The sequence below is a fragment of the Phyllobates terribilis genome, unplaced genomic scaffold, assembly GCF_046119375.1.
Source record: "Phyllobates terribilis strain yellow unplaced genomic scaffold, ASM4611937v1 Scaffold_7__3_contigs__length_470593459, whole genome shotgun sequence".
Taxonomy (NCBI): domain Eukaryota; kingdom Metazoa; phylum Chordata; class Amphibia; order Anura; family Dendrobatidae; genus Phyllobates; species Phyllobates terribilis.
In genome coordinates this window covers 268,239,054-268,253,428 of record NW_027362767.1, presented here as the reverse complement: position 1 = coordinate 268,253,428, position 14,375 = coordinate 268,239,054, and the positions used below count along the sequence as shown (strand labels likewise).

The 14,375-nt window shown below is 47.2% G+C and overlaps 1 protein-coding gene across 1 annotated transcript in view; it reads left to right on the top strand.

The window, feature by feature from the left end:
• The window catches only part of AIF1L (allograft inflammatory factor 1 like), a 59,745-nt gene extending 46,624 nt beyond the window's left edge, over positions 1-13,121 (top strand). The window contains exons 5-6 of the mRNA XM_073637858.1: positions 211-373; positions 12,738-13,121. Coding sequence (XP_073493959.1) covers positions 211-373; positions 12,738-12,825 — 251 coding nt within the window. The 3' untranslated portion in view covers positions 12,826-13,121. The remainder of the gene's footprint in view (positions 1-210; positions 374-12,737) is intronic.
• The last annotated feature ends 1,254 nt before the right edge of the window (positions 13,122-14,375 follow it).

The window sequence follows — 14,375 nt, the reverse complement described above, 5'->3', positions numbered from 1 at the left end:
ATGTCCAGACGACTCCACACAAATAGTAATTACAGTGCCCACGTGGCCACAGCCCTATGTTCTCAGACTCACAAATATGTCCCGGTACTATATACAGGGATACGTCCCAAAACTCACAACTGAAAGTGTGCACCCCGCCCCTCCCCCACCTGTATCTGAGGAACAACCGGACAGTGCAGCCCCCGACTAATCTACTGACAAATCTTCTAGACATGATGGGACTCAAGATGATGATGGAGAAGCTTGGAGTTCCCAAAACACATCTAGAGATAAAAAAGATGATAGCAGAAGTGACCGGAGGGACCAGCGAAGCCATCAGCTACCGAGACTTCATCAAGATGCTGCTGGGGAAGAGATCTGCAATCCTGAAAATGTAAGTGACCCTCATTGTGGAGGAGCAACTCTGACACCAGCAAAATTTAACATCAGTGTAATGATAGCAACTATAATACTGCCCCCTATGTACAACAATATCACCACTATAATACTGCCCATATGTACAAGAATATATCTGCTATAATACTGCCCCTATGTACAACAATATCACCACTATAATACTGCCCCCTATGTACAAGAATATAACTACTATAATACTGCTCCCTATGTACAAGAATATAACTACTGTAATACTGCCCCTATGTGCAAGAATATAACTGCTATAATACTGCTCCCTATGTACAAGAATATAACTACTATAATACTGCCCCCTATGTACAAGAATATAACTACTATAATACTGCTTCCTATGTACAAGAATATAACTACTATAATACTGCAGCCTATGTACAAGAATATAACTACTATAATACTGCCCCTATGTACAAGAATATAACTACTATAATACTGCCCCTATGTACAAGAATATAACTACTATAATACTGCCCCCTATGTACAAGAATATAACTACTATAATACTGCTCCCTATGTACAAGAATATAACTACTATAATACTGCTCCCTATGTACAAGAATATAACTACTATAATACTGCTCCCTATGTACAAGAATATAACTACTGTAATACTGCCCCTATGTACAAGAATATAACTACTATAATACTGCTCCTATGTACAAGAATATAACTACTATAATACTGCTCCTATGTACAAGAATATAACTACTATAATACTGCTCCCTATGTACAAGAATATAACTACTGTAATACTGCCCCTATGTACAAGAATATAACTACTATAATACTGCTCCTATGTACAAGAATATAACTACTATAATACTGCTCCTATGTATAAGAATATAACTACTATAATACTGCCCCTATGTACAAGAATATAACTACTGTAATACTGCCCCTATGTACAAGAATATAACTACTATAATACTGCTCCCTATGTACAAGAATATAACTACTGTAATACTGCCCCTATGTACAAGAATATAACTACTATAATACTGCTCCTATGTATAAGAATATAACTACTATAATACTTCCCCCTATGTACAAGAATATAACTACTATAATACTGCTCCCTATGTCCAAGAATATAACTACTATAATACTGCTCCCTATGTACAAGAATATAACTATTATAATACTGCTCCTATGTACAAGAATATAACTACTATAATACTGCCCCTATGTACAAGAATATAACTATTATAATACTGCTCCTATGTACAAGAATATAACTACTATAAGGCTATGTGCCCACGTTGCATTTATGAAGCAGAAAATTTCTGCTGCATAAATGCAAGTCCTCTCCCGGAAAAACGCATGCGGAATTCCGCACGCGTTTATCGCGCATTTTTCGCGCGTTTATCACGCGTTTTCCACATGCGGAATTGCCTTGCGTTTTTTATGCATTGGACAAAGGCAATTCCGCTTGCGGAAACGCAAAATTAAATGACATGCTGCGGATTTTTGAACGCGGCATAAACGCTGCGGAAAAATCCGCAGCATGTGCATAGAACTTGCGGAATCCCATTGGGGACCATGGGGTGCGGATATACATGCGTTTTTCAAGCGTTTACGCTGCGGAAATTCCGCAGCATATACGCTTGAAAAATGCTACGTGGGCACACAGCCTAATACTGCCCCCTATGTACAAGAATATAACTACTATAGTACTGCTCCTATGTGCAAGAATATAACTACAATAGTACTGCTCCCCTAGTGATGACATGTGATCTGCCTTATAGCCCTGGTCTTGCCCCGGCCTATTATCAGGGTATTATGCATTGTGGATTTTGGGCAGGTTTCATGAAGGGGGTGAGATTTTCCCCTGTGGTGACAGGTGGGGCGGCAGCAGTTGTCCTGCAGCGTCACGTCACGACCTCGACACATTTGCTGCTGAACACTTGTGCCTTCGCTCCTATGAACATTTCACAGACTTTTGCTTCTGACCCTTGGAGGGATCCTCCTTGTGACTGCGGGCGGCAGCAGGGCACTGGGTGGAGTCTTTATTGGCTGAACCTGGAGAGGACATTGACATTTTAACTATGATTGCTTTAGGGAAGGGTGCACATAGTTATTCAGTGCTAATAATGCCCCTGTGGGGCTCCTGCCTGGTATTGGATGTAGAAAAGAAGCTGCCGGGAAATTGATTTATATTCTAATTACACCAAAAGCTGCATAGACCATTTATGCTCGCTGTCAGAAAATGTGGAGCAGCTCTGACTGTGCTTGTGCAGTATTATGAATGCAGCTCTGGATGTGCCTGGAGGATGACTTGATATAACTCAGTACATTTTAAGTGACATTATGCGATGTGTGCCGTTATATCTGCGCAGTAACTGCCCGTGTTGTGGTAGGAATGAGACGCAGCGGGGGGCGCTGTACTGCTATGACCCGGGGTTAATGGATCCTGGCACGTGCCGCCCACTGCTGTCCATAGATTGTGGGTATCGCATTCCTCTCCGGCGTGGAGGATGCCCGCGTGGTCACTTAGAATGTGCTGGGTCATGCAACTCCCATATTAGAGCAGCTGGTAGCAGCCTGGCTGTCCTCAGGACGCTGGTGCCCAGGAGATGGAGGGCAGAAGATGGTGGCTGCACTGAATAAGAGCCGACGCTGCCAACATCAGACGTACCCAACTCACAGTTCAAAATGGCGTCATGCCCTGAACTCAAGCCACATCCAGAGCTGCACTGACAATTCTGCTGCTTTCCTGCTATCTCTCAGGTGCACAACCTCACAAAATGCTGCTGGGCCAGCGGCCATGTCTGCTCTGGAGCACTGTGGGGTGTTGTGTGCAGCTGTGGATCATAAAGAGAGACAATGGTCCTCCTCCTTCCCCCTCTGTTGGTTTTGTGCTTCTGTAGTGTATCAGCAGTTTATGCTCCAGAGCTGTTCTTCCTAACTGGGGCCAGTATGGTGACTATGGAGGGCTGTGTCTGGTCTTCCAGTCATCCGCACCTTCTATGACTCTATAGCACACATATCAAACTTTGGCCTGTGGACCAGATCTGGCCCACGATGCCAGGCAGGGCATTATTCTGTATGGAGGACTATGTGGGGCCATTATACTGTATGGAGGACTATGTAGGGCCCATTATACTGTATGGAGGACTATGTGGGACCCATTATACTGTATGGAGGACTATGTGGGACCCATTATACTGTATGGAGGACTATGTGGGGCCCATTATACTGTATGGAGGACTACATGGGGCCCATTATACTGTATGGAGGACTATGTAGGGCCCATTATACTGTATGGAGGACTATGTGGGACCCATTATACTGTATGGAGGACTATGTGGGGCCCATTATACTGTATGGAGGACTATGTGGGCCCATTATACTGTATGGAGGACTATGTGGGGCCCATTATACTGTATGGAGGACTATGTGGGGCCCATTATACTGTATGGAGGACTATGTGGGGCCATTATACTGTATGGAGGACTATGTAGGGCCCATTATACTGTATGGAGGACTATGTAGGGCCCATTATACTGTATGGAGGACTATGTGGGACCCATTATACTGTATGGAGGACTATGTGGGGCCCATTATACTGTATGGAGGACTATGTGGGGCCATTATACTGTATGGGGGACTATGTGGGGCCATTATACTGTATGGAGGACTATGTGGGGCCATTATACTGTATGGGGGACTATGTGGGGCCATTATACTGTATGGGGGACTATGTAGGGCCCATCATACTGTATGGAGCACTATGTGGGGCCATTATACTGTATGGAGGACTATTTGAGGCCATTATACTGTATGGAGTACTATGTGGGCCCATTATACTGTATGGAGGACTATGTGGGGCCATTATACTATATGGAGGACTATGTGGGGCCATTATACTGTATGGGGGACTATGTGGGGCCATTATACTATATGGAGGACTATGTAGAGCCCATTATACTGTATGGAGGACTATGTGGGGCCCATTATACTGTATGGAGGACTATGTGGGGCCCATTATACTGTATGGAGGACTATGTGGGGCCATTATACTGTATGGGGGACTATGTGGGGCCATTATACTGTATGGAGGAGTATGTGGGGCCATTATACTGTATGGAGCACTATGTGGGGCCATTATACTGTATGGAGCACTATGTAGGGCCATTATACTGTATGGAGGACTATGTGAGGCCATTATACTGTATGGAGAACTATGTGGGCCCATTATACTGTATGGAGCACTATGTAAGGCCCATTATACTGTATGGAGGACTATGTGGGGCCATTATACTATATGGAGGACTATGTGGGGCCATTATACTGTATGGGGGACTATGTGGGGCCATTATACTGTATGGAGGACTATGTAGGGCCCATTATACTGTATGGAGGACTATGTGGGGCCCATTATACTGTATGGAGGACTATGTGGGGCCCATTATACTGTATGGAGGACTATGTGGGGCCCATTATACTGTATGGAGGACTATGTGGGGCCCATTATACTGTATGGAGGACTATGTGGGGCCCATTATACTCTGTGGAGGGCTGTGTGGGGATTACAGTTGGAGAATCATACTGTGATGGGGTCACCATTCTTTGTCAGGGGGATTGAGGGAGAGGGGTACAGTAGGGTCATCAAACCGTGTGTGTGGAGGGTACTGTGGAGGAATTCACTGTGGGGATATCATACTGTGTTTGGGGGTACTTTTGCTTGCATTATACTTTATTATCTGTATTATGCAAGGTTTTTTATCCTTTATTAATTATTTAAATTATGCTATTGGGCCATATGCTTTTTTTGCTCTTGCATAACATTATATTATTCCAATATTTTATTGGAATAAGATTTAATAATTAAAATGTACTTTGTTCATGGGACAACCCCTTTAAGTTTGTTTGTTCTATATGAAAAGGTTGATCGTTATATTTGATAAGGAAAAACTTCCACAATTGTAGATATTTTTCAATAAATGTCAAGGTTGGCCGCGACTTGTCCAAGCTTTTAATTTGAGCCCTCTGTGTGTTTGAGATTGACTTCCCTTCTCTGTAGGAATGTCCCCATGACGGCCCACACGCATCTTATAGTGAATGTAATAAACGTGACGCGGTGATCGCACAGCCTCACAACAAAACTATTCCTCATATTTACCTAATTACTGACCCGTCACAGACAATGACAGGAGGTATCCGAGCCGCAGCCATGCCCTGTACATGTGCAGAGAGTATACAGAGGACAGCCGTCCTATAATGTATATATGGAGGCTGGATCACCCCTCCTCCAATATTCTGTACCCCGATTAATCCCACGAACGTCTCCTGAATGTCTCACATCTGCAGCGCAGGGAACCCGTTCTACCACCTGCCGCATCGTTATGTGGAATATGCCGGACGGTGCAGCCCGACTGGGACAATGTGTTAGTCTGGAGCTCACAGAGGATTGACTACACCCGATACAACTGTAACAAGCCCTCAGCTGTGAGAAGTATTAGGATAGGATGGCTGCTGCCGAATGGAAACAGGATTGTTTCCATTCACTCACAGCAATCAGAGATCTTACAACAGTGTGTAATAGTGTATTCACTTTGTGAGTGGTGGTATCATCCCCTGGTGCTCAGTCTCCGGTCCACGGCCTGAAAAGCCACCGACTCCTCAGAAAACGTACAGGACAATGGCACAAAGCGAACGCCACCCCCGACCAGTACCCACAGCTTAGATACAATGAGGGTGACTGCCAGGGTCGTGGGGAGGATGAGAGCCATGGGACTGAAGGGGACAGAAACACAAGAGGCTTAGATACATCTCGGCAGACAGAACCACACAGGATAGGATTAGATACGCAGCTCAGCAGACGGTATCACACAGGATAGGATTAGATACACAGCTCAGCAGACAATATCACACAGGATAGGATTAGATACACAGCTCAGCAGACAGTATCACACAGGATAGGATTAGATACACAGCTCAGCAGACGGTATCACACAGGATAGGATTAGATACACAGCTCAGCAGACAATATCACACAGGGTAGGATTAGATACACAGCTCAGCAGACAATATCACACAGGATAGGATTAGATACACAGCTCAGCAGACAGTATCACACAGGATAGGATTAGATACACAGCTCAGCAGACAGTATCACACAGGATAGGATTAGATACACAGCTCAGCAGACAGTATCACACAGGATAGGATTAGATACACAGCTCAGCAGACGGTATCACACAGGATAGGATTAGATACACAGCTCAGCAGACAATATCACACAGGATAGGATTAGATACACAGCTCAGCAGACAATATCACACAGGATAGGATTAGATACACAGCTCAGCAGACAGTATCACACAGGATAGGATTAGATACACAGCTCAGCAGACAGTATCACACAGGATAGGATTAGATACACAGCTCAGCAGACGGTATCACACAGGATAGGATTAGATACACAGCTCAGCAGACAATATCACACAGGGTAGGATTAGATACACAGCTCAGCAGACGATATCACACAGGATAGGATTAGATACACGGCTCAGTAGACAGTATCACACAGGATAGGATTAGATACACAGCTCAGCAGACAGTATCACACAGGATAGGATTAGATACACAGCTCAGCAGACAGTATCACACAGGATAGGATTAGATACACAGCTCAGCAGACAGTATCACACAGGATAGGATTAGATACACAGCTCAGCAGACAGTATCACACAGGATAAGATTAGATACATAGCTCTGCAGACAGTATCACACAGGATAAGATTAGATACATAGCTCAGCGGACAGTATCACACACGATAGGATTAGATACACGGCTCAGCAGACAGTGTCACACAGGATAGGATTAGATACACGGCTCAGCAGACAGTATCACACAGGATAGGATTAGATACACAGCTCAGCAGACAGTATCACACAGGATAGGATTAGATACACAGCTCAGCAGACAGTATCACACAGGATAGGATTAGATACACAGCTCAGCAGGCAGTATCACACAGGATAGGATTAGATACACAGCTCAGCAGACAATATCACACCGGATAGGATTAGATACTCAGCTCAGCAGACAGTATCACACAGGATAGGATTAGATACATAGCTCTGCAGACAGTATCACACAGGATAAGATTAGATACATAGCTCTGCAGACAGTATCACACAGGATAAGATTAGATACACAGCTCAGCAGACAGTATCACACAGGATAGGATTAGATACATAGCTCTGCAGACAGTATCACACAGGATAAGATTAGATACATAGCTCTGCAGACAGTATCACACAGGATAAGATTAGATACACAGATCAGCGGACAGTATCACACAGGATAGGATTAGATACACAGCTCAGCAGACAGTATCACACAGGATAGGATTAGATACACAGCTCAGCAGATAGTATCACACAGGATAGGATTAGATACACAGCTCAGCAGACAATATCACACAGGATAGGATTAGATACACAGCTCAGCAGATAGTATCACACAGGATAGGATTAGATACACAGCTCAGCAGACAGTATCACACAGGATATAATTAGATACACAGCACAGCAGACAGTATCACACAGGATAAGATTAGATACACAGCTCAGCAGACAGTATCACACAGGATAGGATTAGATACACGGCTCAGCAGACAGTATCACACAGGATAGGATTAGATACACAGCTCAGCAGGCAGTATCACACAGGATAGGATTAGATACACAGCTCAGCAGACAATATCACACAGGATAAGATTAGATACATAACTCTGCAGACAGTATCACACAGGATAAGATTAGATACATAGCTCTGCAGACAGTATCACACAGGATAAGATTAGATACATAGCTCTGCAGACAGTATCACACAGGATAAGATTAGATACATAGCTCTGCAGACAGTATCACACAGGATAGGATTAGATACTCAGCTCAGCAGACAGTATCACACAGGATAGGATTAGATACACAGCTCAGCAGACAGTATCACACAGGATAAGATTAGATACATAGCTCTGCAGACAGTATCACACAGGATAAGATTAGATACATAGCTCAGCGGACAGTATCACACAGGATAGGATTAGATACATAGCTCAGCAGACAGTATCACACAGGATAGGATTAGATACATAGCTCAGCAGACAGTATCACACAGGATAGGATTAGATACATAGCTCAGCAGACAATATCACACAGGATAGGATTAGATACACAGCTCAGCAGACAGTATCACACAGGATAGGAGTAGATACACAGCACAGCAGACAGTATCACACAGGATAAGATTAGATACACGGCTCAGCAGACAGTATCACACAGGATAGGATTAGATACACAGCTCAGCAGACAGTATCACACAGGATAGGATTAGATACACAGCTCAGCAGGCAGTATCACATAGGATAGGATTAGATACACAGCTCAGCAGACAATATCACACCGGATAGGATTAGATACTCAGCTCAGCAGACAGTATCACACAGGATAGGATTAGATACACGGCTCAGCAGACAGTATCACACAGGATAGGATTAGATACACGGCTCAGCAGACAGTATCACACAGGATAAGATTAGATACACAGCTCAGCAGACAGTATCACACAGGATAGGATTAGATACACAGCTCAGCAGACAGTATCACACAGGATAGGATTAGATACACAGCTCAGCAGACACTATCACACAGGATAGGATTAGATACACAGCTCAGCAGACACTATCACACAGGATAGGATTAGATACACAGCTCAGCAGACAGTATCACACAGGATAGGATTAGATACACAGCTCAGCAGACAGTATCACACAGGATAGGATTAGATACACAGCTCAGCAGACAGTATCACACAGAATAGGATTAGATACACAGCTCAGCAGACAGTATCACACAGGAGAGGATTAGATACAGCAGCTCCATAGAATGTAAAGTGTCATGTGATCCTCCTCGGCTCTTCTGATGGGCTAAGGTTCATTGAGGGCTGAGTCCTATGTGACAGTGATACAGGGGCGCCCCCTAGCTCTGGGCTGGGGCCCAATAATGTTTAGGGGTCGAGAACAGTTTTCCTTTAAGGAATCTCAATTCTCTTTCAGGAAATATGAGATTAAGAACTGACACAGACCCCCATTGTCTGCAGTCCCCCGAGATGTTGGGAGTAACAGGTGCAGTAAAGTTATCCTCGCCTCCTCCCGTGCGGAGATGAAATCCTAAAAAAATCAGGACAAGTCACATAATTTAATATCTGCCCCAAGGTTCGGTGATAAAGCTCAATGCAGCACAAGGACAGTGAGGGGCAACCTATATTATCCATACTGACTGCCTCCCAGCCTTCCCACACATAGATAAGGGTTAATCAGCGCTAGTTGTGCCAGTGTCAGGGTATCGGGAATATTGCACTTCAGTTACTTGCACAGGAGCGTTCTGCTGCATTTGATGTCTCTGGACATCGCTGATGTGGAGGATGCAGCGCAGCTGTTGACAGCAGACAGCGCACAATTAGCCGCCCCCCAGAGGAATAGATGGGCGCAGACAAAACACAGCAAACAACTAAATACACCCCAGGAATCAAAGCCACTAGACACAGACGTGTATCCTCTGAGGAGCAGGAATTGTTCATCACTCACTATAGTGGCACAGGTGGAAGAACGATGAGGTCTCTATAGGGTGCGGTGTCTGACCCCATGTCGAGGCTGCAGACAGAATCTTATCATGCATCTCTATATCCATGGAGCTCCCCCTAGTGGAGGCTGCAGACAGAATCTTATCATGTATCTCTGTATACAGGGAGCTCCCCCTAGTGGTGGCTGCAGACAGAATCTTATCATGTATCTCTGTATACAGGGAGCTCCCCCTAGTGGAGGCTGCAGACAGAATCTTATCATGCATCTCTGTATACAGGGAGCTCCCCCTAGTGGTGGCTGCAGACAGAATCTTATCATGCATCTCTATATCCATGGAGCTCCCTCTAGTGGTGGCTGCAGATAGAATCTTATCATGTATCTCTGTATACAGAGAGCTCCCCCTAGTGGTGGCTTGTCTTATGTATCACTATGGGAATGTGAAAGGTCCCACCACACACAGTCTCTGTGGGCATGTCCTTCTGTCCCCTCCTCAGACCTCCATTCGCAGCCTGACCTCTGCTTCCCTCCCTCTTTCGGTCTGTCCTCTGTCGTCTTGATCTGCGTCACCCGGAGGCTTCTCACTGGACACACAATGGAGTCATTACTTGGGTCTTTGTTCTCTGACCATCGTCTTGGTGCCAATCATTTCCTTATAAAGTAACTTCACCATCTTCCCATTATGTCACAATGCGTCTCCCAGCCATTTTCCAACTTTCCCAGAAGACTTCCCCCTCCTCCTTGCTGTAAGAGGACTGGCCAGATTTATAATGTTAGGGGGTCCTGCATGTGTTGGGTAGGGTCTTGTTATCAGCGCTCACGTCAGCAGTACGACGCGGTTAGTTTTTCCTGTGGGCTCAGATTTCGGATCTGTGGGCACATCGGGGTCTCTGTGATCAGGTAACTCTTCACCTTTCTGAGGATAAAGCTCCATTAATAGCGGCTCACACTGCCCTCCTGTGTCCTCCGGTTACCGCCGTGCGGTGTGGGAACAGTGCGGCCCTTTGTGCGGATGTCCCCTCTCCATTCCTTTCTGTTATCGGCCATTATCTCCCGGGTGGGTGTCTCTGGAGTGGCTGGGACCCTCTCACATGTGGCATGCTGCCTAACCTCCCAACAATCCGTTTTCTGTGCGTCTCATTGTCCCCCGCCCTCAGGACACTTGCTTTAGAGCAGATACAATCCCTTTCATTGCATTCCCATCGGGCACCCCAATGAGAGCTCCGTGAGAAGGGAATCGGGGGCCACGGGGGAGGGGCGGACAGGCAGCAATTCCATACTGAACAAACACTTGTTTGTAGTAATACTGCAGAATATAGAGGAGCAAGGGCAGAAAGTGTGTGTGTACAGCTTTAAGAGAGCAACTAATCCCAGGGGACTCTCAGCATCACAATTAACACATGGGGGTCCAAAGGTGGGCAGAACAATCCGCAGTCATAAGTGCAATGTCTGTATATGGCCAGACCCCGAACCTGCAGCCGGTCTATACCCTGCACAGGTAAATGCATCTATTACTCCTTGTTATCAGCCATTACTGGGGAGAGGAGACTGTAGGACAGGTGACTACAATCTATTACTCCCTGTTATCAGCCATTACTGGGGAGAGGCGACTGTAGGACAGGTGACTACAATCTATTACTCCCTGTTATCAGCCATTACTGGGGAGAGGTGACTGTAGGACAGGTGACTACAATCTATTACTCCCTGTTATCAGCCATTACTGGGGAGAGGCGACTGTAGGACAGGTGACTACAATCTATTACTCCCTGTTATCAGCCATCTCAGGCTATTTCTTATTTTGTTTGGGATATATTGGCTTCGCTCGGTATCGGGGGCCTCTGTTCTATGATGCGCTCCTTGTATATAAATCCGCACCCCTGTGACACTCCGGGGTATATTAAACAGGGGCAGGTCCTGATTGCTGCTAATCCCAGACACAGAACAGCAGATAATTACACCCTGAAGCTTATGGTTATAGAGCGTCTGATGTTTGTCACACAGATATCTGATATGTAGTTGTCATAGGGGCAGGGCGGCTTCTTCCTGTCACTCACCCTATTGTAAAACACTACAAACAGGCTCTCCTCAAATGGATGATAATAGATAGCAATAGACTATTGGACAAATTAATAAAATTAGCCTCTCCGCAGTCTGAAATGGCTGATAACAGGGAGCAAGAGATTACATATAACTCAGTTTTGTATTGGTCTCCCCTCCGGTACAGGTGTCTGCACAGCACTAGAGGAGCTGCACTGCCATCTACTGGTCATCACTGGAAGTCCAGGGATGAGTTCCCCGTATCTGAATATATAGCACATGTCGCATCAGATACTATTTAAGTTTTTCTTGTTATCCGGGCCTCAAGGTGGCGCCATCCAAATGTTCACGATTTATTTCTGGTTTAGTAATAACATGATGCTCTGGTTTCTGTGAATTTCACTTTAATGTCCATTGCAAAAATACCCACAGACAATACAGGAATTACACCCCCCCCCACTGTATTAAGCATATTATGACTCCGCACGTGCTACAGGCTGCTAAAGGAGATTTAGGAGAGATGTAGGGGAGAGGGAGCTCATTTCTATAAGTCTGCGGGGGGGCACATGGAGGAGAGGGGCCCCACCTGTAAAAGACGGGGGACACACAGAGGATAGGAGCCCCACCTGTTTTGTCCTTGATGATTGGGGTGGGGGGTGACATTTCTAACATTTAACCCTTTTTCTTTCTTTCCAGCATCATGATGTTTGAAGGAAAAGCCAATGAAGCCCCCCTAAAGCACATGGGTCCCCCTCCCAGAAGAGACATCCGGAGTCTCCCATAAAACGATGGCCTCTGACCTCAAAACCAACTCTGTGACCAACGACTGTGACCATCACGTGCCTTCCAGTGATTCCAGACATTGATCCGCCGTCCCCAGTATTTATTCCAGGGACTTTCAGCCGGACTGTTCTATAATGTAATGTTACCGATGCCGCCGCCGCCTCACTCCTCTGTACACAGAGTGCCAGCTCTTGGGGTGCGGCCTGAACTGCGGTGTTAGAGCAATGTTGTGATTATTTTATTTTCCGCCTCGTCGTATTGTGATATTGTACATTTTGTAAAGAGCTGTCTATGCGATTCAGAGTCTGAGCCTTTATTACAAGATCTCTGCTTGCTGTCGGCAGCTCTACACCTGCCCTAACCGCGTCCGGCCGTCAGCGGCTCTACACCTGCCCTAACCGCGTCCGGCCGTCAGCGGCTCTACACCTGCCCTAACCGCGTGCGGCCGTCAGCAGCTCTACACCTGCCCTAACCGCGTCCGGCCGTCAGCGGCTCTACACCTGCCCTAACCGCGTCCGGCCGTCAGCGGCTCTACACCTGCCCTAACCGCGTGCGGCCGTCAGCAGCTCTACACCTGCCCTATCCGCGTCCGGCCGTCAGCGGCTCTACACCTGCCCTAACCGCGTGCGGCCGTCAGCGGCTCTACACCTGCCCTAACCGCGTGCGGCCGTCAGCGGCTCTACACCTGCCCTAACCGCGTGCGGCCGTCAGCGGCTCTACACCTGCCCTAACCTTGTCCGGCCGTCAGCGTCTCTACACCTGCCCTAACCTCGTCCGGCCGTCAGCGGCTCTACACCTGCCCTAACCGCGTCCGGCCATCAGCGGCTATACACCTGCCCTAACCGCGTCCGGCTGTCAGCGGCTATACACCTGCCCTAACCGCGTCCGTCCGTCAGCGGCTCTACACCTGCCCTAACCGCGTCCGGCCCCCAGCGGCTCTACACCTGCCCTAACCGCGTCCGGCCATCAGCGGCTATACACCTGCCCTAACCGCGTCCGGCCATCAGCGGCTCTACACCTGCCCTAACCGCGTGCGGCCGCTAGCGGCTATACACCTGCCCTAACCGCGTCCGTCCGTCAGCGGCTCTACACCTGCCCTAACCGCGTCCGGCCCCCAGCGGCTCTACACCTGCCCTAACCGCGTCCGGCCATCAGCGGCTATACACCTGCCCTAACCGCGTCCGGCTGTCAGCGGCTATACACCTGCCCTAACCGCGTCCGTCCGTCAGCGGCTCTACACCTGCCCTAACCGCGTCCGGCCCCCAGCGGCTCTACACCTGCCCTAACCGCGTCCGGTCATCAGCGGCTATACACCTGCCCTAACCGCGTCCGGCTGTCAGCGGCTATACACCTGCCCTAACCGCGTCCGGCCGTCAGCGGCTCTACATCTGCCCTAACCGTGTCCGGCCGTCAGCGGCTCTACATCTGCCCTAACCGTGTCCGGCCGTCAGCGGCTCTACATCTGCCCTAACTGTGTCCGGCCGTCAGCAAGGACTGAACCTGTTTCCATCCAGTGGCAGCAAGCAGAGGTGGTTATCAAGAACATAGATC